Raw genomic sequence first — 25,697 nt, 5'->3', positions numbered from 1 at the left:
ATTATCTTATAGAGCTTGCCAAAATTTTTTGAAAATCTGAAACTGTGTCAAAAAAATTGTGTGTGAATTTTTTTGACCAGCTCTAGAATTTTCATTTAGATATAACAAGCTTTAGCATTTCACTTTAAAGAAAAGAGGTTAATAGAAGCATGATCCTTTGATTACAACTCTTTTGGTAGAGTCTTGATTTGTATTACTGTTGTGTAAATCCTAAGTAATTCCATTGTGCATATACTCTATATTTACACAAATATAACTGAGACTGTAGAAATGCTCTGCGTTAAATTTTTGCTTAGAACCAGGGGTGTTTTCCTCCTCTATAAGGCACCAAACTAGTCACACAAAGCACTTCAATTACCAAGCTGGCCAGCAAGAAGTTGCGCAAGCAAATCCCCTTAGACACGCCAGCTTTACCAGTGCCACAACCAGCACCACTCCTTACACAGATGAGAGATTAAGAAAACTAGTCTCTCCAACTCTGAACAGGTTCTCCCAGTCAAAGGACCAGCCACAATCCAAGCTCAATTTATACCTTAGAATCACAGGGATGGAAGAGACCTCAGAAGGTTGAGTCCAGCCCCCTGCCCAAAGCAGCAGGACCAAACCCAACTAAATCAACCCAGCCAGGGCTTTGTCAAGCCAATACTTAAAAACCTCAATAAAGATGTTGAACAAAACCAGCCCTAGAACTGATCCTGGGGTACTCTGCTAGAAACCGACCACCAACCTGACATCGAGCTGTTGATCACTACCCATTGGGCCCGAAAATCTAGCCAGCTTTCTATCCATCTTACAGTCCATTTATCCAATCCATATTCCCTTAACTTGCTGGCAAGAATATTGTGGAAGACCGAATCAAAAGCTTTGCCAACTTTCCCATATCCACAGAGCCAGTTACCTCATCATAGAAGCTAATCAGATTGGTTAGGCATGACTTGCCCTTTGTGAATCAATGTTGACTATTCCCCTCTCCTAAGTGCTTCAAAATGGATTCCTTGAGGATCCCCTTCGTGATTTTTCTGGGGACTGATGTAAGGCTGACTGGTCTGTAGTTCCTTAGATTGTCCTCCTTCCCTTTTTTTAAAGATGGGCACTACATTTGCCTTTTTCCAGTCATCCGGGATCTCTCCCATTCTCCACGAGTTTTCAATGATAATGTTCAAAGGCTTTGCAATGATATTTACCAACTCCCTCAGTACCCTCGGATGCATTAAAGCCGGACCCATAGATTTGTGTATGTCTAGCTTTTCTAAATAGTCCTTAACCTGTTCTTTCCCCACCGAGCGCTGCCCACCTCCTTCCCATACTGCATTGCCTAGTGCATTTGTCTGGGAGCTGCCCTTGTCTGTGAAGACCGAAGCAATAAAAGCATTGAGTACTTTAGCTTTCCTGACATCATCTGTCACTAGGTTACTTCCCTCATCCAGTAAGGGCCCCACACCCTCTCTGATCATCCTCTTACTGCTAACATGCCTGTAGAAACCTTTCTTGTAATCCTTCACATCCCTTGTAACTGCAATTCCAATTGCGCTTTCAACTTCCTGATTACTCCCCTGCATTCTTGAGCAATATATTTATACACGTCCCTGGTCATCTGTCCAAGTTAGATCTTGCTCAAAGAGCTTGCTGTGCCAATCCTTTAGAATCTAAAATGTAAAGGTTTATTAATAAAAAGAAAGAAAAGGTTGAAAGTAGGATTGCTAAAGAAAGCACATAACATACTTCAATCACCAAGTTCTTGATGCAGGTTACTTGCAGAGTCAGAGACATTTACTCGAGAGAGATGTAAGGTTATTTCTAAGGCAGCTGGAAGTAGATTTTTGTTTATACTTTTATGCTGGCTTTTCTTAGAAGATTCCAACCGAAGGTCCTGATCCTCCTGACCCTGAAACAAGGGTGAATCTAGAATTGTTACAGGGGACAAGGTCTGAGAAAGGCTGAGTAGGAAGGAGCCCAGGGAAACAGCAAGACTGTGTCTACATTGGAACCCTTTTCCGGAAAAGGGATGCTAATGAGACAAGTCGGAATTGCAAAAGCCGTGGGGGATTTAAATATCCCCCACGGCATTTGAATGAACATGGCTGCCGCTTTTTACCGGCTCGGGGCTTTGCCAGAGAAAAGCACCAGTCTAGACGGGATCTTTTGGAAAATAAAGCCTTTTCCGGAAGATCCCTTATTCCTAAATTTAAGAGGAATAAGGGTATGTCTACACTGCCCTCCTAATTCGAACTAGGAGGGTAATGTAGGCATACCGCACTTGCAAATGAAGCCCGGGATTTGAATTTCCCGGGCTTCATTTGCATAAGCCGGGCGCCGCCATTTTTAAATCCCGGCTAGTTCGAACCCCGTGCGGAGTAGCTAGTTCGGATTAGGCTTCTAATCTGAACTAGCTGTACTCCTCGTGGAATGAGGAGTACAGCTAGTTCGGATTTGAAGCCTAATCCGAACTAGCTACTCCGTGCCGCGTGTAGCCGCGTGGCACGGGGTTCGAACTAGCCGGGATTTAAAAATGGCGGCACCCAGCTTATACAAATCAATTTCAAATCCCGGGCTTCGTTTGCAAGTGCGGTATGCCTACATTACCCCACTAGTTCGAACTAGCGGGGTAGTGTAGACATACCCTAAGGGATCTTCTGAAAAAGGCTTTATTTTCTGAAAGATCCCATCTAGACTGGCCCTTTTCTCCGGCAAAGCCCCGAGCCGGAAAAAAGCGGCAGCCATGTTCATGCAAATGCCGCGGGGGATATTTAAATCCCCCACGGCATTTGCAATTCCGACTTGTCTAATTAGCATCCCTTTTCCAGAAAAGGGTGCCAATGTAGACACAGCCCAGAGTAGACTTTGGCTGCTAGTAATTGGTCCCTGTAATGAAATCTAGTGTGGTGGGAAGGCCTAACAGCCACCAACAATGTGACATGAACCCTCTGAAAAGAGGATACAGACCAATGGAAAGCCCCAAGAGAAAGGTGTGAGGATCAGCGGATCCAAAGCTGGGGATGAAGACCTTTGGCTGAAGTTGTTAGAACTGTTTATTTTGTTGGACTCTTTGTTACCGTGGAAGAAGTCTGAGCTGCTAAGTTAAGGAAAGAGAGACCGCTGGAGCAACTGTCACTGGGGAGGCCAGAGCAGCAGGAAGCCAGGGTATTAGATGCTCCAGGGGTGAGTAAATTCCTTTACATTTATGAAAGTAGGAATGGGGATCTCTGGGATGTTTTTGTGGCTGTGTGACCGTAACCTCTTTCAACCTCTTTGTGTCTTATTTTCCTCAGCTGTAAAATAGCAGTAATAATTCTCCAGTGACAGGGTTTATAAGTGTCTGTAAAGTGCTTTGAGAGCTCTAACTGGAAGGTGCCCTTTACTGTGTTTATAAAGCACCATTCTTTGGAATTGCTATTGGCTTTCTACAGAGCAATCTACAAAGACATTATCTGCTTATCCATTAGCAAGAACAACAAAGGTCTGTCTCATGAAGTTGTTTGTCCCTGTTGCAATTATTTCACTGCCTTGATAACTTCTTAGCACAGCACAACTCCCTGCCACAGCACCTCCTGCTGGATACTCAGGGAATCAGCTCTTCAACCCTGGAATGCCCCTTTCTGGCTCACATCCCTCCCAAACTGTGGCATCCTCCCCATCTGGGTATTGCCCTGCCACAGTGCCTCCATACTCTGGGGTCATCCTCCTCCAGTAACCCCCAAGTCAGCTAGTCCTCAGGGGCAAACTGCAGCCTGAAATGGGAACTCATCATTGGCAAGGTGGAATGGACCTGCTGCCCTGGCTGCATCCCTAGTACCCTCACACCTTGCTTCAGGCCCTGCAGCCTGGGAGCTTGCCTGGCCAGAGTTTCCCCAGCTCTACCTGCCTTTCCACAGCCCTGCTCTAAGTCAAGAAGCCTCTAACAGCCAGGTCCCTCTTGCTCCACAACCGGAGCAAGACTGAGTCCCTCTCTCTCTCCTCCCCTCCAGAAGCCTTTATTTATACTGCTCTCAGCTGGGCCCTAATTGGCTAATACCTGCCACAGCTGCTGGTTCCAGGGCTCCACTGCTCCAGCCCTCTCCCAAGGCTGGGTTTTAACCCTTAAAGGGTCAGTGCAGGGAAGCCACTTCGTCACACTCCCTTAAAGACTATGATTGGTTCTGGCATTTAAAACTAAGTCAAGTCCACACAGGTGTAAAGGAGACTGCCCTAGAGGAAGAACAAGTGCCAAATGCTGTTGGCCAGTGTGTGCATGCAGATCTTTAAACATAGTTAAAAATATTACAGAGGATGAATGGGATATATATGTCCATGTAACTGTTATGACTTTGTTTTCTCTGTGCTGCTCTTTTAAACGTCTTGTTTACATGGTGCGGCAAGGCAGGGCATGAATCTGTAGCTTGTCCTGCACTTGATGACTGCATGCAGTGTATCAAAGTGCACTATGGAGTTTTTAGCCCTAGTAGGTCCATATGGTCAGTTAGTGCATAGCAAGCTGGCATACTATAGAGTAGATCTTGGCTTGCCATACAATAAATTGCTGAGTAAATAAGTCCTAAGGTCTCTGTGAGTCAGCATTGATATAATAGAACCCACTGCATGGCAAATCATGGAAGCTCCTTCACTGGAGTTTTCAGAAAAAGGCTGGAGAGCCTTCTGTCTTGGATGGTATAGACACAACAAATCCTGCAACTTGGCAGGGGGTTAGACTAGATGGCCTTTGAGGTCCCTTCTCACTCTAAGGTTCTATGAGCATCTTAACAAACAAGACACAGTCTGTACTCCCATGGGCTACGTCTACACTGGCATGATCTTGCACAAGAACTCTTTTGCAGAAGAGTTCTTGTGCAAAAACTCTTCCAGAAGAGAACGTCTACACTGGCATGTGCGTTTGCGCAGGAGATGTGCTTTTGCGCAAGAGCATCCATGTCAGTGTAGACGCTCTCTTGCGCAAGAAAGCTCTGATGGCCATTTTAACCATAGGGTTTTCTTGTGCAAGAAATTCATGTTGCCTGTCTACACTGGCCTCTTGCGCAAGAACAGTTGCGCAAGAGGGCTTATTCCTGAGTGGGAGCATCAGAGTTCTTGCGCAAGAAGCACTGATTCCATACATTAGAACATCAGTGTACTTGCGCAAGAACTTGCGGCCAGTATATACAGCAAGATCGCGCCAATGTAGACACAGCCATGGAGACTTTATCTTTATTCCTTCTTGTTTCCTTTAATCTGCAAGAAAAGTCAATGAGGTTGAAAATAAACGGGTTGCTCCTACAGAAAAAGACAACAGGAGCAAAATTTTATCAGCAGGGTGAACAGCTAAATAGCAGCTTTTCAACTCCCATTAAATTTCAGTGCTCTTAGCCCATCCCAACTGAGGCACTGGAAATGGGGCATTCATATGAAAAATTATAATAACTTTATTTGAAAAATATCCCCTCGCCCACACCAAAGTGCTCTGGTAGCTGTACCATAGTGTAATCAAAGCATTATAAAACACATAAAAAATTAGAACAAAGAGCTGTGTTTTCATCTGCACCAATGAAATATTACACTTGGCAATTTCAGCATATTCTTCAGAGGAGCAGTGGGGCAGGGAGAGATAGATGGGAAGCCTTATTTATTATATGGATATTTTCCTCACTCCATGTTGTGGAAGTCTGCTTCCAAAACATTACCTCTATTTTTTACCTATGAAAACTCACGATTCTAGATATTATTGTAAGTCTCTAAGATGCTGCAGGACTATTTGCTGTCTCTATGATCTGGTGAAGCATTATATACACATCTCCAATTACTGTTAATGAAAGTAATTGCTTCTAATAGCATAAGTAATACAGTATGCTGAATAGTATGCCCTCATAATATTGTGGCTGTACTGCACATATTAACTGGCTACAAGCCACATTTTTCTGTTAGTAAAAAAAAAAAAAAAGACAACTCACATAAAGTTCTCAATTGATCATGGTTGTCTTGCTGGGCAGTGATGCTCTTTGCAGTTTATGTATTGCAGAACTTAAGTACCAAATCACAAGATTTTGTTTTTTTTAATTCTGGGGGGTTTTGCACTAGTTTTGTATATCACAGTGGCTGTGTCTAGACTGCATCTCTTTTCCGTAAAAGGGATGCAAATTAGACACATTGCAATTGCAAATGAAGCGGGGATTTAAATCTCCCCCGCTTCATTTGCATAAAAATGGCTGCCGCTTTTTTCCAGCTCAGAGATTTGCCGGAAAAAAGCGCCAGTCTAGACGCGGATCTTTCAGAAAATAAAGCCTTTTCCGAAAGATCCATTATTCCTCTTAAAATAAGGAATTTTAACGTTAAGGTTTTGCTAAAACAGGCCAAAATCTTGATCCATCCAGACCTCCCCCTTCTGTAAATCATCATCTTGATTCAATTATCAATAAACTGAAGCTATTAAAAAAAACAAAGCATAATTTCTTAATGTATTTTTCTTTTTTTAACCTCTAGAACAGTCCACATATTTCAAAAGGCAAGCAAAGCTGGGTTAAATTTTTTTCACTGATGTTATTAATAAAAATGTTACAATTATGTCTTCAAATGTAATGACACATTCTATAATTTGACTTTTGCATGGCTCTATTGGTCGTCACGTTTCATGACAGATTGGACTATTTCTACACCTCCAATTTCACATCTGTCACCATCCTGCCTCTCGGTATTTGCTGTTCCATATATTTAATAACTGACACGCAGACTTGTATAATTTCTTTATTTCGTCAGTTTCTTTTCTTCTTTGTTACGCAGCCCTTGTCTATTCTAATTACTCTTTACTATCCTCCATGCTTTGTTTCTCCCACAAGTTAGCTCTGTTGATGCGTCAGGAAAGCTTTTTGATGACAATGCTGCCATTTAAAAACGGACAAGTGTTCTCACAAGCTATTTCTTTCTCTCCCTAAAGGATTTATGCTCATCTGGCACTAATGATTCAGGCCCTTTATCACTGCCTGCAGAAGCAGTGCAAAGCTGTCAGCCAGGTTCTAGAAGACTCACCCTCCTTTGACTGTAAGACATTCTGCCTCCTCCAGCAACACTAAACAGCAGTCAGCAACTCCCACGTTTTTCACATCCTTACATATAAGACTGTGACATTCTACAATGAATTTCTCGTGAATTAATTGTGTGTTGGGGGGAAGGCTTCTTCAGCATTATATAGAGATACGACGTTTAGGTTTCTTGGCCACTTGTTTGGTAGCTTGGTCCTTGACATCCTTTTGGCGCACTCTTTCCAGCGTGTGAGGAGAGGGATAAGACAAAGCAAAATGCTGCCACCTTCTACCTGTGTGGTCACAGAGATGGAGGGCTGGTTTGTGTGCAACCTTCAAATGTGCAGACAGCCCTTCAAAGTCATAGGAGATCATGAAAAGGGCTAGCAGAGCCTGTATCACACGCTGTAGTAGTACCTTCTCCATTGTCTGTACCCATGCTCCCTGTCTCACTGCCTTACATTCTTGGAGTGCCCTGTAAGCACCTTGAGCAGAAGTAGCTGACTAGTGAGTAGGGGAAAAGGAAGGAGAGATCGTCCTCAGGTCCCTGCTCCTCTCTTGTACACTCCTCTTTCCTTCCCCTCCCTCCACATAGCAAAGAGAAGTTCCCAAGGAGCCAGCTGCCAGGAAGAGGGAAAGAGGGCATCTGCCCCAGGGCCTGGCGATTAGGGCCTCAGGAGCCCCTTTAAAATTGCTACTGGGAGCCCTACAATGAGCGCTCTGGGCAACACTGAGGGCTGGCTGCCCCAGCCCCGTCCCTTCCATCCAAGGAGGGAGGGGGACACAGGCACAGAAGGGCGTGTTTGGGTAGGGAGGAGTATCCATATTTTAGGCTACATGAAATATTTTAAGGGGCGCTACTAGAGATTTGAAAGCATATTGGTGTATCCTTTTCTCCTACTAAACTTCTGGCTTTTGTGCACTGTGTTGTGTAACTCCGTAAGTGGCACAGCCATTGTATTATAATGACAGTACTATCGCTGATAACACTCTATTTGGCTATACAAGAAAAAATGAATAGGATCTCTTTTAAAAGCATTTCATGTAGTTCAGGTTCTTCGTAAGGAAAAACATGTCTAATTTTAGCTTAAATGGATGTTAATTTGACACGTTGATTTGAATAATAGAGATAAATTCCCAGGGTTTTTTTACATTAAAAATATATGAAATGACAGTTGCCTTTTGAATGTTATTTTCTGAAGGATTTTTTTTCTTTTTGTGGTATCTAGTGATACAACTCTAAAATGTATAATAGAGAATGCTCCAGAAGTTAGACTAGGTGGGTCATTTACACCTATATAATTTATGACCGTAATAGGAGGAACATAAAACATTACAAAACATTCTTACTTTGCTCAAGTCAGTTAATAAGAAGTTTTTTTTATGGGGTAGATATTCATCAGGAGTTGGGTATTCATGTATTTCTAAGCTTTTGTGTACAATTTGTTCTGAACATAATAAAACAGGAGAGTCTAGTTCATCTTCATTTGTGATCTCATTTGTGGATCTCAAATCTAAAAACTGTATTTGAAGGAGTGCTTGACTTATCATTTATACATACCTAACAAAAGCAGAACTCTCCAAATGCTTTAGCAGGAATTGTAAAGGACTCTCGCATTCTGATCTAAATGTTTCAAACATGATACACTGTGTAAACCTTGAACATGTTACTACAGCTACTACACCAAATGCAAGTTCAACAGCCTCAAGGCTGACTCTTACGCTTACCATGTTTACCAGGTTGACTCTGATGAATGTTTTTCACAGTCTGCCTTTGACTCCCCTTTTCCACCGCTAGTGGCAATAAAGAGGGACAAATACAGAAGTCACCTTCCATGGCTCTGACTTTGGTGCATTTGAAGAAAAGTGTTTTTTTCCCCTCTTCAGAAACAGCTTGTCAGATACAAAATAATGAGAAAACAAGCTCTGCCCTGTGGTACTCGTGTCTTTCCTGAAAATCAGACAGCCCCAAAGATTTGTTCAAAGTTCTCTCGCCTTTGCTGCAGACAGAGAGACAGACTTGGTATGCAGCCTTCCTTCCCACTTCCTGACATGCATACTCCTTCCCACTACTATTTTATTTTCTCCTTTCTGACTGTCCCACTCCCACCTTCCTCTCCGACTAACATCCTTTTCCTACTATTGCTGGGTTCCTTGCTCTCACCCAATTTTCAACAGATCTTCTCATGTAGTTTAGTGTGATTCAGGGGTGAGATCCAGACAGATGGAGCTGGAGTTCTGGAAGAAACTAAAGGATGACCAACAATGACCCATCCACGTCAGGCTCCAGAATGCAATGAGGAAGATCAAAAGCATAATGTTGGGGAAGGGCCAAAGTTTTCTCATCAGTGACTTTATCACAATGTCCCTTAAATATAAAGAAGGGGGCCTAAAACACCACTGCCTAACTCCAGTGCTATGCTGGTGTAACTCCATTCACGCAAATTATACTGGTGGGTCAGCAGTGATTGACAGATTTATAATTACCATGATCTTGGACTCAGCTGGTAAATCCTCTTTGCCTGGTGAGAGTGTAATCCATACACCTTCAGGGTGTGTTGCACCATCCCATATAGTGGCACTGAGATTACTGAGCCTCTGCTAAGACCAGTTGGCTTTTAATGCATGTGGTAGAGGCTCATGTTCTAAGCTCCAGAGGTCCCAAGTTTGATTCTGTCTGTCAGTGATACATTAGCACTTACTAAACATTGACCATCTGTTTCACAGGTGAGAGGTTTGGAAACCTGGGTGGTATTTGACAGCTTCATGCCATTTACCAGTGTACTAGATCCTAGAGAAATAAATAATATAATGAACACCTAATTGCAATAATCTTAAAGCAAATGTCAGTGTAAACTAATTCTATTGAAATTCCATTACGCTTTTATTAGGTTTTTGGGATCAAAGAGGCTATTTCAGAAGGATAATCAAAGTAAAGAGGCTGCTAACTGGCTAATTACACAGATGTTTCAGCACACATGGCTTTCCAAGTACTGGTTTTGATCCAGCAGAATAATTTACCCTTGTTTTCATTCCCTTGAGCTACCCTTTTCCTCTCAGGACATTTGGGCCATGCTCCTCAGGTGCATTGATAGCTACAGCTAGCAGTAATTGTTCTTCTCGCAGAGGGTCAAATGCACCCTCCCAGATAGATTTTTCATCTTCTTGGAGGTTTTTTTCATCTTCTCGGAGGGCTTCCTCATCCTCCCAGAAAGCTCTTTCCTCTTCTAGGAGGCTTTTTTCATCTGCCCAGAGAGCCTTTTCTTCTGCCCACAGGACTTTATCCTCATCCAAGAGAACCCTGTCCTTTTCCCAGAGGACCTGATCCTCCTTCCAGAAAGCTTTGTCCTTCTTCCAGAAAGCATTATACCCCTTCCAAAAGTCCCTGTACCCCTCCCAGAATGCTTTTGCTTCTTCCCGGAAAACCTTTTCTGCCTCCCGAAAGGCATTTTCCTCCTCCCAGATGGGGTTTTCCTCCTCCCAGAAGGCCTGGATCGCCATCCTGAAGGCCTGGATCTTCTCCCGAAAGGCATTCATCTTTTCCCGAAAGCCCTTGATTTTCTCCTGAAAAGCCTTGATTTCCTCCCGAAAAGCTTTCTCAGCCCATAGCTTCTTAATGAGCTTCTTCTGGCGGGAGGTGTAGGACATCTAGTGACAATGGCAGTTTTAGTCGTTCACTTGCCAATCTTGATGAAAGCTCTCATTGCTTACAGAGCCTACTGAGGGCAAGGCATGCTCCAAGTCCAGTCCAGCTTGTCACATCCTATAGCCCATCAGATAGAAAAGTATCAGCAATGACTATCGTAATTGGAACTGCTCAAACATGCAGTAATTGTGTAAATCAGGGGGGTTAAAATATTGCTGCACCATAAATACAGATATATGCAAAGTGAAAAGCCTTTATCTTTGGACAACATGTATATAGAATCAATTAGTGCAGCATTTGGCTTGGGATCCTGTACCTCATTATAGGTGTAACACCTGGACCAAGATTTTCCAAAAGGATTTTCCAAAATGACTTGGGATGCCTCTGTTTTTTGAGGATCCAGCTTGAGATCTCTAAAGGGGTTGGGGATATCTGATCATGCTGATCACCCCACCCCCTTCTAAAAATTAAGCCCCTTAAAGGTGCCTTGAAGTGACTACCCCAAATAGAAACACACACAGATTCACTACTCCCCAGGCTCGCTGACGGCGGTGGTAAGGGACAAAAGGGGCAGTTGCTCTGAGCTATTCAAAGGTGCTTTCCTGTCCACCACTGCTACTGTGGCAGCAGCAGTGGCCAGAGCCCTGGGCCCTTTAAATTGCTGCCAGTGTGCTGCACTGCACACTCCAGGCAGCTGTAAGGGCTGGGGGGAGGGAGGTGCGCCACGCTCTGGGCAATGCAGACAGCTGGCTGCCTCTGGCCCCACCCCTTCCACCTGAGGCCCCACCCCTTCCAGGAGCACAAAGCTAGCCCCTCACTGTTGCCCAAGGGCCTGCAGAGGCTATTGACTTCCCTGACCAGTGGAGAGAGAAGACAATCCAATTTTCTATTGACTAACCCTGCCTCATAATTCCTGAACTGAGGGAAATGCTGATTACTTATTTATACTGTTATAAATATTATGAATTATAATAATAATGTATTATGAATTATTGTACAGTGCCTCAGGCTCCAAAGTGGGAGAGAAGGGTGCTTTGTAAATAAAATGTCTTTTTAAAATTTGTTTCAGAGTGTCAGCCGTGTTAGGCTATAACTGGAAAAACTTAAAAACAAACTAATAGTTCTGCAGCACCTTAGAGACTAACACCACATCTAGATGGTATCATGAGTTTTCATGGGCACAACCCACTTCTTCAGATGCAAAACTATTTGTTGTTTTTTTATTATTTGATTATGTAAGAATTTCTCTGCCCTTTCCTAGAAAATTAGGAAAGGCTCCAGGGATAACAGGGGCAGTGCAGGGAATGGTCCCTCCTCTTGCCAATGGTGATTATCAAGGAGATGGGAAATGGTTAAGCCCTTAAAATTCCTTCTTCCTTGATTCCCCCTCTCTTCATGTGAGATCTGGGTGTTGAGTGATCTTACCAGAATAGATCCCAATAGGCCTTTCCCATTGCCTTTCATGTAGATATGGGAATCTAAGGGGACGGTCTTCTAGCATCATCCGTACCATCCCCACTTTCCACTCCCCCTGTCACCCTGATCACTGGTTGTGAAAATGTTGCCTGGAATGGGGAAAAGAAAGAGGATAGAAATGATGTGCCACTGCATCTTTGCAGGGCTCCTAGCAGCACAGCTCTATCCCCGCTCCCTGTGAGGTGCTCAGTCACTGAAACAACAGCAATTTCGTCTCAAAGGTGATTGCTGGCAGTAGCTCTTTTGCACCCACTCCTCTTGTGGGCATGTCTTTTCCTCAAGGAGACCAGCAAGAAGCATCTACTCCTTTCCCCCCTCTGGGATCCCTCCTGGTGGCAGTCAGTGGGATAATGAAAGTTCAATCCCATTTACCTTCATACTAACAAGATCTGTAGAGCTGCCTGAAAACAAAGGGGAAAGGGTGCCCGACCTAATCCCAACATATGCTCTGTGCTGAGGAGAGGGAGCAATCCCTTGCAGGAGTGATAAGGACAGATCAGCTCCAGTTCTCTGGGAGACTTTGACAGTAGCAACAACAGGAGGCAAATTTTGCCATCCCATGTACTACAGGTGCTTTGGCCTGGTACTTCCTGGAGGGTCTGGACAGTAAGGAGAGAGCAAACAGAAGATAGGATTGTTTGAGTCTCTTAAATAAAAGACCCACACTTACTCACACCTTACCATGCCTTTGAGAGTGTCAACACTTGTTCCATTTGTTCATACTCACACCTCAGCCATGCTTTAAAATTTTCTCTCTCAGAAGAAACTTTTTCCTCCCACATCTTTTCCAGCAGGGGGGTTGGAGAAATCCAAAGGGCATAATTCTCCTACCTCAGGATACAAGAAATTCACTTGTACCTTTTAATGGGAGTTATTTATCATGTAGGGCCGGGGTTGGAAACAGCTAGCCTGTGGGTCAGACACAACTGTCAGGGTTAGCCTTTGGTGGGCCACCAGACCCTTTGTCCACAGGTATAAAGCCCCACATCTCTCAGTGGCTGCAGTGCTGGCCTGGCCCATACCGCTTCCTGCAACTCCCATTGGCCAAGAATGGCAAATTGTGGCCTCTGGAGCTGCAAGCAGCCGTGTCTACACATGCTTAAGTAAACAAACTTTTCAGCTTAGAAAAGAGGAGACCAAGGGGGGATATGATAGAGGTCTATAAAATCATGACTGGTGTGGAGACAGTGAATAAGGAAAAGTTATTTGCTTGTTCCCACAATATAAGAACTAGGGGCCAGCAAATGAAATTAGTGGGCAGAAGGTTTAAAACAAATAAAAGGACATTCTTCACACAGAGCATAGTCAATCTGTGGAACTCCTTGCCTGAGGAGGTTGTGAAGGCTAGGACTGTAACGGGGTTTAAAAGAGAACTCAATAAATTCATGGAGGTTAAGTCCATTAATCACTATTAGCCAGTATGGGTAAGGAATGGTGTTCCTATCCTCTGTTTGTCAGAGGGTGGAGATGAATGGCAGGAGAGAGATTGCTTGATCATTACCTATTCAATTCACTCCCTCTAGGGCACCTGGCATTGGCCACTGACAGCAGACAGGATACTGGGATGAATGGACCTTTGGTCTAACCCAGTATGGCCATTCTTATGTTCTTATGTTCTAAACTGTTTAACAGCCCACCAGTGGCTAACCCTATGACCTGCATGTGACTGGCACGACAGAGGTTCCCCACCTCTGATGTAGTGGGAGAATCATTCACTGTATTACAAGAGAAGGATTTAATTTGGAGTTTCTTACATTTATCAGTCTAACACCAGTAGTGTAATGGCAGCCAATAAGGATGTTAAATACAACCAGCCTTCTTTCAAATTAAATATCTCACATATGATATTTCTATTGATAGACTGCAGGTTTAAAGCAAAGTCAACCTGCGGAACTCCTTGCTAGAGGATGTTGTAAAGGCTAAGACTATAACAGAAGAACTAGATACATTCATGGAGGATAGGTCCATTAATGGCTATTATCCAGGACGGGCAGGAATGATGTCCCTAGCCTCTGTTTGCCAGAAACTGGGAATAGGCATGAGGGATGGATAACTTGGTCTATTAGCCAGTGACACAAGACAGGATACTGGACTAACTAGCTTCTAGATTTGACCCAATATAACCCTTCCTATGTTCTTTTCTCTTCTTTAGATCTCAGTGTCTTATCTCCAGGACTGCACACCTTTCCTTCTCCTTTTCTCTTTCTCGCCCTTCCTCCAATCACCAGGTGGAGAGTGAAAATGGTATCTGCCTTGTTAATTGCACTTTGCTGAATCTATAGAGCCACTAGCAAAGTGCTACAGAGCAGTACATTCATTATCCTGCTGTCTGTACCATATTCATTTCCACTGTTTTCTGGCCAACCACTAATCAGGGTAATTGAGGTAATCTGCTCTTGGCAATTGGTTTTGCCACATTTACTGACCTAATTTTGCCTGAGCTATAAAAAAAATTGTATGAGACCTGCTTATATTTTAGTTCAGAGCTTCTATCATCTGAAGACAAATCGGGCATCTTCTGGTTGCTTAGTTCTGCCTCTAGGGAAGTAATGAAGAAGGGGTTTACTGATGCTTCAAAAGCAAGGAGTGAAATAGACAATGAATATACAGTGGAGATCTTTTCCAAATCAGATCGGGTGCTCAGCAGACTGAATTAATAAGTCCCACTTGGAACCTCCCTCTCTGAGACATGCATTAAAAAAGCAAAGAAAATGCTTGAAAGCTCTTTTTGAAAGGATCAGTAAAAGGCAATTCCATTTCTTCTTACGAAAAATGCAGGCATAACCTTTTTCATTTTGTACATCGTAATTATCAAATAGAAAATATGACTAAATTTTGTTCCACAAATCTGCAAATATTATTTCTATTAGGTAAAAATAACAGTTGTTGAGTCATTGCTGATGTACCTAGATGTGTAATAATGGCTGACATCTTTGTTGACAACCTGGGTTTAGCCGCTGACTGGCATGAGGCCTTATGGATAGACTGACCAAATCATTTCTTTACCCAATGAGATTTTTCTTCTTGATAGTATTAATTAACATCTTTAGACTTCAGAACATCAAACTCCAGGGATTCAGAGTAAGTCTGCTTAATAACAATATATGTGCTACCAAATACATAACTTTTGTAACAAATTTAAGAGAGACTATACAGCACTTACCCAAGTGCAGTCCTTTACCCAACTGGATGTCTGATGCCCTTTGGTGATTGCCTAACTAAGATTCAGGTCACCTATAGTGATGTCATTTCACAAAGTGCAACACCAATAGTCCAAATCTCAATATAACCTTATGGTGGTCACTGAGGCAGAGCTGAATGAGGGAGGAGCCAAGAATGGATCTAGGTTCCCCTCTCATACCTTACTTTAGATGATCATCTGTTCATGGGTTATAATAAATAGAATTAGAAAACCACAATATTTTGGTTTTGGAATTACAACTTGCTTGTTGGGTTAAGTATTCCTGGTGAGGGACTTTTGCAAAACAGGCTTGCTTCAACATACTTTAAATATTAGGCAAATATCAGTATTTTGGCTTTATTGCTGAATGTATATGAAGCTTGACACCTAATATACTAATCACACTATTACATCTCCCATTAAAAACTTATTATATAAAGAAAATAGAGACATGTATGTCATGCTGGGGCTATAACTAAGCTTCATGGGCCCAGCTGATTATAACCCTGTGTCATGAAGGCTAAGACATGAAAAAGTAAATCTAGGTGCCTATCACCATATATAGGTACCTACTGTAAATAAGGCCGTGTCCAGACTCAGGGGTTTTTTCGGGAAAAGTAGCCTTTTCCCGAAAAAACTTCCCCTGCGTCCAGACTCAAGCCGCGTTCTTTCGAAATTATTTCGAAAGAACGCGGCTTTTCTTTCGATGGCGGTAAACCTCATTTCACGAGGAAGAACGCCTTCCTTCGAAAGTTCCTCTTTCGAAGGAAGGCGTTCTTCAATGTAAAGAGGCCATCTTCGAAAGAGAGCATCCAGACTCGCTGGGTGCTCTCTTTCGAAAAAACGGATTTTTCTTTCGAAAGATCTGCCTGCAGTCTAGACGCGACCTTTCGAAAGATGCTCTTTCGAAAGATGCTTTCGAAAGAGCATCTTTCGAAAGAAGCCTGCAGTCTAGACATAGCCTAAGTGACCTCATTTGTTCCACAGTATTGAGTAACCAGCAGCTCCCAGTGAAGCACTTCTGAAAATCAGGTTGATTAGTCACATTAGGTATCCAAATATAGATTTGGATTCCGGTCTTTTAAATTCTTGACCAGAACATTGATTGACTTTGCTGGGGCTTCTATCCACAGATGGCTTCCAATATATCTGTTGTTTACAATGCAACGATATACAGTGTGCTATGAATACTGATGCTGTGGTATGTACAATAGCAACTTAACTGAAAGGAGAGATTGTCATCCTTTTCTTCCATTATTAACCTTTACATGTAGAGGAGTCTGTCTTCTGTGTTTCTGCTCATTGCTACAGAATGTGGAAGGGTGAGTCACAGTTCAGGGTGTCTCTCTAGTGCAGTATTTTAGAGACAGATTCACCTGTGTACTTCAGCTGCTTGGATGACAGAGAGATGAGAGGAGAATTAAGAAGGAATGAAATGAAGTTCCAAGTGGAGAGTGAGAAATTGGAGCAAGAGTGTGCAAAGATTGCTGGGAAGCTTTTAAGAGAGGATGAAAAGCTGGGGTCAAGAAAGAAGAAAACAGCCAAAATAGAGACCTTTATGGGGGGGGGGGGGGAGGAATAGAGATGCTGCATATTGAGCTCCTGTACAATGTACTTTATATCACAAACAAAATTAGTTGTAATGTATTAACGAGTATATGTACTGCTGCCTCAATTGGATCAAATCATAATTGCTTAATTGTATGTCATAAGCCTTGTGCTGCTAATGGCTCCTTTTCATTCATAAGGTACTGTGCTTTTTTTTTGGGGGGGGGGGCGTATGGAGGGGGGGAAGAAGGATTTCAGATCTATCCTTGCTTCCACTGTGAAGTTCCAAGCTGCCAAGATATGCAGCATCAAGGAAAATTATAAAGTTCTAGAGTAGATAGTCACACATTTATTATCATGTTTTGAGTATTGATGTTTCCAGCTAGTTTCTGAAATTTCCAGCACATCAAGTAGAAATCACAAGTTATTTAGTCAAAGATAGGATGGCTGGGCTGACTATGGAGAGACTTCTCTGATCTAGTCAATTATTAAAATTGAAGTTACAAATGCTAGATCACCATCAGCATGAGAATAAAGATTTCAGCCACCCTTTTACAAGTAAAAGGTTCAAAAAAGTCAGTCAGCGGTATCCCAGAGATGAAAATAAAATTAAGCAAATATGGCAACAAATCTAAAAGAAAACACTCATGCTCTTAAATTGTTTTTGTTTTTCTTTTGAATCTTTGTTATAGATTTATCGCAGTCCTGGGAACAAACGGGTAGATAAAGATCTGTTTTTGTTCATAAGGGCTGTCATTCCTTTGTTTCATGTCCTATACAATATTTATACCTTTTTCTAGTTTGCATAACTGGGACATGACCACCATCAGCATTTGTCACTGCTATTTCAGATAAATGCTTTCTGTCTATATCTTGTAGGCACCAGTTACATCTTCCCAATGGACTTACTACTTCTCCTTCTTGAGAGCTTTTTCCATTTCCAGAAGCGCACGTATTTTCATCCAGCAGACATCTTGTTCCATCCCAATATCTTTTACTTTATTTGGGATTATTCTAAAGTCAATTTATATGAAGGCCAGTTCCTTATTCAAGACCACTGTAACCATGTTGCTGTAGACCAAGAAAGCTTCCTTATCCTCCAGGTAGGTCTCTTGTTTCTTCTAAAAGGCCTTTTTCTTCCTCCCATATGGCTTATTGATGGCTCAAACTTGTTCCCAGAAGACCTTATAGGTCTTTGTCTTTTCCCTTAGCTTTCTCCCAGAAAGTCTTAACTTCTTCCTAGAAGGCTTTATTTTCCTGCCTCTTCTTGATATATCTCTTTGGAGGGGTAATAGAATTGGAGGAGGATGCCTGTGGATGGAAACAGCAAAATGTATTCACTCACTTTCTGAACTTGGAGAAAATCATCACATATGCATTTGTGAGGGGACTATCGCCGAGTCCTGTTGTGACTGTCACATCTTGTGATCTATCAGATAGAAGGTGAGTGACTGGACATAGAGGTGATTTGGTGAAGCAGGGAACCCCTGGAATTCCTAACTACCCAGTCTATTACTACACTTGCTATTAATCAAATGAGCTGCTGGAAGAGTAATTTTCCTCTGCTCCTCAGTCTGCACTCCTTTAATGATTGCTTTTTGCCCCACCAATTCAAATACAATGTCCAAGGGGCCAAACAGACCTGCTGGGATTAAATTCTATAGCCCTTCTTTCCTCTCCTCAGCAGCAGCAGCCCCATACTCTGGGACTGATGTTCAACACCAATCATCCTTCTCACAGATGCCTGTGAAACATTATTGGCTTGTCATATAGAGCTGAAGAGCATGGGTGCCTTCTCTCAAAGCATTGGGGTAGAAAGTTAGAAGAAGCTGCTGTCGCAAATATTTTAGGGAGGAAAAACACAGGGGAGAGAGTCAGCCAATTTTGGGGACCTAGATATTGGTAGGAAGCTGTATGGAGAAAAGAATGTGCCGGGACATTATTCAGATCTGAACAGGCCTGCTTGTCTCCCACGTAGATGGCTCCTGCATTGTGGATGCTGCTACCATAGCAACAACTTCATGTAACATGCAAAGGTTCCAAAAGACAAAGAGCCTGAAGTGTTCCATTATGAAATGCTCCACTCAATCACACCAGCCATCTATAATTATTATTTATATTGTGGTAGCACGCAGAGGCCCCAATTAAACTAGAAGCCTCATTGTGCAAGGTACTGTGTAAACACCTCCTAATAGACCATCCCTGCTTAAATTTTTAATAGCTTAAAATTTAAGTAAATCCAGCAAAAAAAAAAAGCATCTTTTATGTCCATTTTGTAATGCAGACTGGAAACACAGTGCAAGTGACTTGACCGATGTTTCACAGGATATCTGACAGAGCTAGGAACTGAACTCCGATCACCTAAGTGCCAATCCAATATTTTAATCACAAGAATATAAATCTCAAAGTTGTGAATAATGAGTCATATATTTTTGTAAAAACTTTCATTTAATCACCAGCTCCCTTTGGCCAGTTGTACCTGCCAGTCTGTTTCACCAGCACTGATTGCACATTCCAATCATACACAATTCATTAAATAAGTTTCACGGCCATTGGGAGGCGTGGTATATAAAATAACTATTTCATCCACCACCAGCCAGGAATGGAGTACAGGAAATGATGCAGAAACTTGTATCCAATGAGGATGCAGACTGTATGGAATGGAATTCCTAGGGACTTACCCTGATTGCTAGGCTAAACCTTGGAACCCTACATATTTGTTAATTGCTAGTGAGACTTTCAGGCCAAAGGATCATTTTGTTTCCAAAACCAGGAAATAAGAAGTTTGGAATGGGGATGACACACCTGGGAGACTCTCATGTCCCACATTGGACTTCAGGAAGCATTTCACTCCATCTCACATCACAAGGAAGCAGCAAGGGTTAAGGAACATGAGCATATGGAACCATGCCAGCCATTAACACTCTGACATGATCTAGACCGTCAGCTCTTCACAAGAGTTCAAAGCACTTAGATAAGAGAGACCAGAGGGTCAGTATTAGCCCCTTTGTAAAACTCAGAGAACTGGCACAGAACAAAATAACTGACTCAGCCAAACCACACAATGAATTAGCAGAAGAGCTAAGACTTAGAACCAAGATATCCTGGTTTTCAGGCACCTGCTGTGACCACTGGACAACCTGCTTGTCTGTATTCTTGCATTTCATGTCCTAAAACCAACAGGCCATGAAACAGAGGGTCAGCCTACAATAATTTGGGAGCCTCATGGCCCTGACCTACTCATTACAAACAATGACGACACATTGATGTGGTTTACATAGTTGCTGCTAGCAGTCCCAAAATATTTTGGTCTCAGAAAGGGGCAGAGCAAGGTGATTAATTCAAGATCCAAACGGAGGTTGTGCAGAAAGGAGGGAAGGATTGTAAGGGCTTGTGCCATGTCCAGGCCCACCAAAAGTGTGTGTGAGGGGGGCAAATTGGACAGTTGTCTCTGGGCAGTTGCCAATGGGGCTCCTGGCTATCACTGTTGCCACCACAGGACTAGGACCACTGGAGAGGCCCATGAACTTTCAGAGGGGTGAATTACACCCATCTCTAACATGTCCTTGATCTCCTTCTATATAGCAGCTTTGGCTGAAGGAGCCATCCGGTAGGGTTGGGCTCTGATTGGGTGAACTTCACCTGTGTTAATGGAGTGGTAAGCCCATTCAGTCCATCCTCGGATGGCTGAAACATCCGTGCAAAGCTGAATTACAGCTCCTAGATCTGCTGTTGCTCCTCACAACTGCGGCTCATAGACAGGGTTACCTCTTTGATGCTATCCTTGCCCTTCATGTTGTAGTAGGCTCCTTCAGGGCACTCAGTGTCGTCTCTTTAATGGGCTTGGAACTGAAGGTCCTTGAATTCTTGGGAATAAAAGGGCTTTAGAGAATTAACATGCTTAGGCTTAAAGTCTGGGAATACTATGAGGTAATTAACTGCTCCTATGTGCTCTCAGACCATGAATGGTCCATCCCAGGATGCTTCCATCTTATTGGCCTGGAGCACCTTCTAGCCCATGACTTGCTCACCTACCTTTAAAGAACACTCTGTGGCATATTCATCATACCAGGCCTTCTGCTCTTGCTGAGCATTCTGTACGTTTTGTTGAGCAAGCGCTAAAGAATCTCTGACAGTGTTTTGTAAGTTGCCTATAAAATCCACAATGTTAGTTCCTGGGGAAGGGGTAGCTCCCTCCCATTTCTGCTTCACTGATTGCAATGGCCCCTTAACCTCACGGCCATAAACAAGTTAAAAGGGAGAGAATCCCAAACTGGGATGAGATACATCTCTGTAGGCAAACAGTAACTGCTGCAACACCAGGTCCCAATCATTGGAGTGTTCATTTACGAATTTGCATATCACAACGCCCAAAGTTCCATTAAATCTCTCCACCAGCTCATTTTTCTGGTGGTTGTAAGGGATGGGAACCAAGTGTTCAACTGTAAGGATCTAAGAGGGCCAACCTACCCTGGAAAAAATATCTGTTAGTGCCCGGCACAAGCTCTTCGCAGTGGTGTTCCCTAGAGCTACTGCTTCAGGCCATCAGGTGACAAAATACATGAAAGTCAGGATATATTGTTTTCCTCTGGGTGTCTTTTTAGGGAAAGGACCCAGAATATCCACAGCCAGACACTGGAATGGAACCTCTATTATGGAGAGTGGTTGGAGAGGTGCCTTGATCTAATCTTGGGGCTTTCCCACCTATTGTCATACCTTACAAGACCAGACATAACTAGACACATCCTTGCCCAGCCCCTCTCAGTGGAATGACTTTCCCAATTAGTCTTTGGTTCTTTTTACCCCCGCATGGCCACTAAGGAGATCATGGGCTAAGCTCAAGAGCTTTTCCCGGTACTTAGTTGGAACTGCCAACTGTCTTTGAGGATGCCAGTCCTCTATGTGCCCACCAGAAAGAGCCTCATTGTATAAAAGTCCTCTTTCTACCACAATCCTGGACCTGTTAGAAGAGCTGAGAGGCAGGGGCTCCAGCCCTTAACTGAGAATTCACACAATGAGAAACGGCAGCAGGTATCATAGAAAATTCAAATTCCAGCACTGTATCCCCCTTGGTTCTTCTGGCTCCCTGCCAACACCCATGCTAGCTACCTTCTTTTAGTTACAGGATGTTGGCCAGCACTCCTCCTATCCATCACATGCCCTCTTGCAAACAACAAAAAAGAACTGTTGTGTAACATGGTTGTGGACCAAATTATGAGATGCGTTAGTCCTGCTTGTATAAGGTCAGGGAGAAAGTATGTATTTTAATCAGTTTAAAAACAATTTGTGGCCCTTCACAGAGGCACAATATGATTGATCTCCAGTGATGATAAACAATGAATACTTTACCACAGGGCTGGGTCTAGACTGGCCAGTTTTTCTGGAAAATCAGCCACTTTTCCGGAAAAACTTGCCAGCTGTCTACACTGGCCGCTTGAATTTCCACAAAAGCACTGCCGATCTCATGTAAGATTGTCAGTGTTCTTGCGGAAATGCTGTGCTGCTCCCATTCGGGCAAAAGTCCTTTTGCGCAAAACTTTTGTGCAAAAGGGCCAGTGTAGACAGCCCAGATTTGTTTTCCGCAAAAAAACCCCGATCACGAAAAGGGTGATTGGGGCTTTTTTGCGGAAAAGCGCATCTAGATTGGCACGGACGCTTTTCCACAAAAAATGCTTTTGTGGAAAAGCGTCCGTGCCAATCTAGATGCTCTGTTCCGAAAATGCTTTTAACGGAAAACTTTTCCATTAAAAGCATTTGCGGAAAATCATGGCAGTCTAGACGTAGCCCAGTTGATTAATAGTGTACATGCTCAGTTAATTGAATAGTATAGGCACTGAGATATGGCAACAAGGTCTCTTAATTCTTCTGTCTTCTGAAAAAATATATTTGCCTTTTGTGGTAAATTAATGCTTGCCTCTTCAATCTGTTTGACCATGGAAATTTGATTTCAATATTTAAAAACTCAGCTTACGTCTCTTTCTGTACTGTCTGGATCTCTGACTCCATTAAAACTTTCATTTCCAGTGGGCTGCATCATTCTGCTGATGACAATCATCTTTCATCTGTTACAGACTCCCTTCTTACACTGATAAAGTGGCTTTCATCCTCTCTTGACCTGTTTTCATAGCCTCGTGGCTGGCTTTCATCTTCTATTAGGCAGCTTTAATTTTGTCCAATATAGAACCACATTTTTCATTTCCCTTACAAATGAGCATCTCTGGAAGTATTATACTACATGACAGGCACCTAATTTACAATGGCTGCAAGCACTCAGGTCCCTGCAGACTGGACAAGTGGATATTTCTTTTTGGAGTGAAAAAGATGGGCAGCAGATACAGAATTAATAAGTATTTTAATCTACTGCAAGATGGGCCTAAATTCTGTGGAAAGCTCCCAGAAAGGACTTGAACTTCTTGCTGTTTTAAATACGGCAATGACTAATAATATCCAGGCTTGTTGATGGGGGGAAGGGACAAAGAGGCAACTGCCCTGGGGCCCAGTGATTTAAAGGGGCCCGGGGCTTCCAGCCGCCACCATGGCTAATATGGCAGCGGTGGCAGCCAGAACCTCAGGCCCTTTAAATCGCTGCCAGAGCCCTGCTGGTACACTCCAGGCAAGGCTGAGGGTTGGTGTGTGTGGAGGGGGGGGGGGGGGGCTCAGTCCTGCCCCATCTGCCTGAGGCCCTGCCCCTCCTAGGAGCATGAAGCCAGCTTCTTTGGCCTGGGGCAGGCTGCCTGACAGTATCATTGCTGTTATAGCTCTGATTTTTATATACATATTCATTCTATTTTACACTGTACCCACTCTTGTTTTAATCGTGTTGTTGTAATGATAATGAGGCTTAGCCAGCAGCCTAGGAACCTAAGGGGTTAACTATTCCTAACCCAGGTAGAGTTGGCCAATAAGAATGTAGCTAGGAATTTCAAACTGGGACAAAGGAATTTTTGGGTTTTCCCTCCTTTTGTTTCTGGGGCAGTTTCTCTCCAGCTACTGAGGGAGTCAGACAAAATGTCTCCCTCCAAGAATAGACTCTTCACTCCTCTGTAAGTAGGGTAAAGTTTAGATAAATCCGTTAGGTTTGGGAAATGGGATCTGGTGTCTGTGCATTTAAAATGATTTTTTCTCTCTTTTGCAACTAAGTTTGGGCCTATGGTGGAATTCTCCATGAGTATATTACTTTGTGACTTTCCCATCTAGTCATTATGCTTGCAACAGGAATATTGTGGTGATAATAAAAGTTCTTTCTCTTTTCTTTTTCTTAACCTAGTGTTGGTTAATTTTTATGTCCTGGTTTGTACTCTAGGGGTGAGATCTCCCAAGTGATCTCTCCCCTGATTTTATCATTATTTGGGTGGTGGCAGCAGAGTTTTTATCCCCAAAACTCAGGTTGTTAAGATTTTGGGGGTGAGTTTTTTTTTTTTTTTACCAAAGCCGGGAAATATAAGGTTTTGGGGTTCTTCTGTGGGCCCCCCTTCTGCATCCATCGTGCCAGAGTGGGGAAGGAGCCATGACAGTTGTCAATTGATGTCTTTAGGTTTGAGTCAATAATCCATTAAAATAAGTGGAGTAGTTAGTTCCAGATCTGTGTGCAGATTAAATAACAAAACAGTGACTCAGTGTAAGTTTGGGTCACTTTTTCAAGCTCCTCTACAACCATGAGAATTAGGAATGTAATTTAAAAATAAAAGTAATAGTGTATATGCTGGATCTTTTATCTCTTCTTGTTAGGCCTTATTCTTCTCCCATAAAACCAGTCCCCTCTTAGATGGCCTTAGTCTTCTCATGGAAAGCCTTGGTTTCCCCAAACTTTTTGTTTTCAACCTGAAAGGCTTTATTCTCCTTCCAGAAAAACCTTCTTCTCCTGGAATGCCTTGATTTTCTACCCAAAGACCTTTTTTTTCTTTTCCCTGAATATTTTGATCTCCTGCTAGAAAGCTATTTTCTCTTCCTAGAACACCATGACCCCCTCCTTAAAGCTCTTATTCACCTACTGGTTCTTCTTGGAGTGGCTCTCACAAAATACAGAGATAGAAGCCAGTGGTAGACAGAAGTTCTCCATTATCCATTTGCTATCTTTATTGATAGGGCATCACTAAATTTATGGTCCATTTTAGTGAATTTCTGGGTCATCGGATTTCAAAAACCATAAATTTCATTATTTCAGCTATTTAAATCTGAAATTCATAGTGTTGTAATTGTAGGGATCCTGACCCAAAAGGAGTTGTGGGGGTCACAAGGTTATTGTGTGTGGAGGTTACAGCTATGTTGCTGCTGATGGCAGCCCTGCTTTCAGAGCTGGGCAGCTGGTGCCTGATGACTGCTGGTCAGGAGCCCACCTCTGAAGGCAGAGCCACCAGCAGCAGCGCAGAAGGAAGGAAGACATGGTGTGGTATCGCTACCCTTACATCTTCACAACGGCCTGCAGAGTTGGTCTCTAAGTCAGCAGCTGCCACTTTCCAACCACCCAGCTCTGAAAACAGCGGTGCGGAAATAAGAGTGGCATGGTCTGGTATTGCCACACTTACTTCTGAACTGCTGCTGTCAGGGAGCTGTCTTCAGAGCTGGGCACCTAGCCAACAGCTGCCACTCTTTGGATGCTCAGCGCTGAAGGCAAACAGAAGTAAAGATGGCAATACCATTATTCTCCTAAAATAAACTCCCCACAATTTCCTTTTGGGTCAGGACCCCAATTAAGAAACACTTGTATCCCCCCATGAAATCTGTATAGTATAGGGTAAAAGCATACAGAGGACCAGAATTTATGGTTTATAACACGTTTTTCATGGCAGTGAATTTGGTAGGGCCCTATTTATTGGTTACCTGGACTTCTAGAAAGATCTGCAATCCACGCTCAGGTCACAGT

The 25,697-nt window shown here is 43.0% G+C and overlaps 2 protein-coding genes across 4 annotated transcripts in view; one reads left to right on the top strand and one right to left on the bottom strand.

Annotated features, from left to right (window-relative positions):
* Nucleotides 1-9,441: 9,441 nt before the first annotated feature.
* CCDC70 (coiled-coil domain containing 70) lies at nt 9,442-15,317 on the bottom strand. 3 transcript variants are annotated; one of them, XM_006124937.4, is made up of 2 exons: nt 15,269-15,317; nt 9,442-10,746 (listed from the first exon to the last, which is right to left on the bottom strand). In XM_006124937.4, exon 2 carries the CDS (start codon nt 10,629-10,631, stop codon nt 10,026-10,028), a length of 606 nt encoding a protein of 201 aa, XP_006124999.2. In that variant the 5' UTR covers nt 10,632-10,746; nt 15,269-15,317; the 3' UTR covers nt 9,442-10,025. The 3 variants fall into 3 exon arrangements, with proteins under 3 accessions (XP_006124999.2, XP_025041347.2, XP_025041348.2); XM_025185562.3 differs by lacking the exon at nt 15,269-15,317 and adding an exon at nt 14,570-14,644; XM_025185563.3 differs by lacking the exon at nt 15,269-15,317 and adding an exon at nt 12,055-12,076.
* TMEM272 (transmembrane protein 272) overlaps nt 14,791-25,697 on the top strand; it is a 58,555-nt gene continuing 47,648 nt past the window's right edge. Inside the window, exon 1 of the mRNA XM_025185565.3 lies at nt 14,791-15,186. The gene's annotated coding sequence lies outside the window, so the exon portion shown is untranslated. The remainder of the gene's footprint in view (nt 15,187-25,697) is intronic.

Source organism: Pelodiscus sinensis, chromosome 1 (genome assembly GCF_052426305.1).
Source record: "Pelodiscus sinensis isolate ZL-2025 chromosome 1, ASM5242630v1, whole genome shotgun sequence".
Lineage (NCBI taxonomy): Eukaryota > Metazoa > Chordata > Testudines > Trionychidae > Pelodiscus > Pelodiscus sinensis.
Note: the sequence above shows the minus strand (reverse complement) of the source record. Positions and strands in the feature narration are given on the sequence as shown.

Bases quoted from the DNA above. Each gene is read 5' to 3' on its own strand.
- CCDC70 (XM_006124937.4), bottom strand. From the start codon at position 10,631: ATGTCCTACACCTCCCGCCAGAAGAAGCTCATTAAGAAGCTATGGGCT.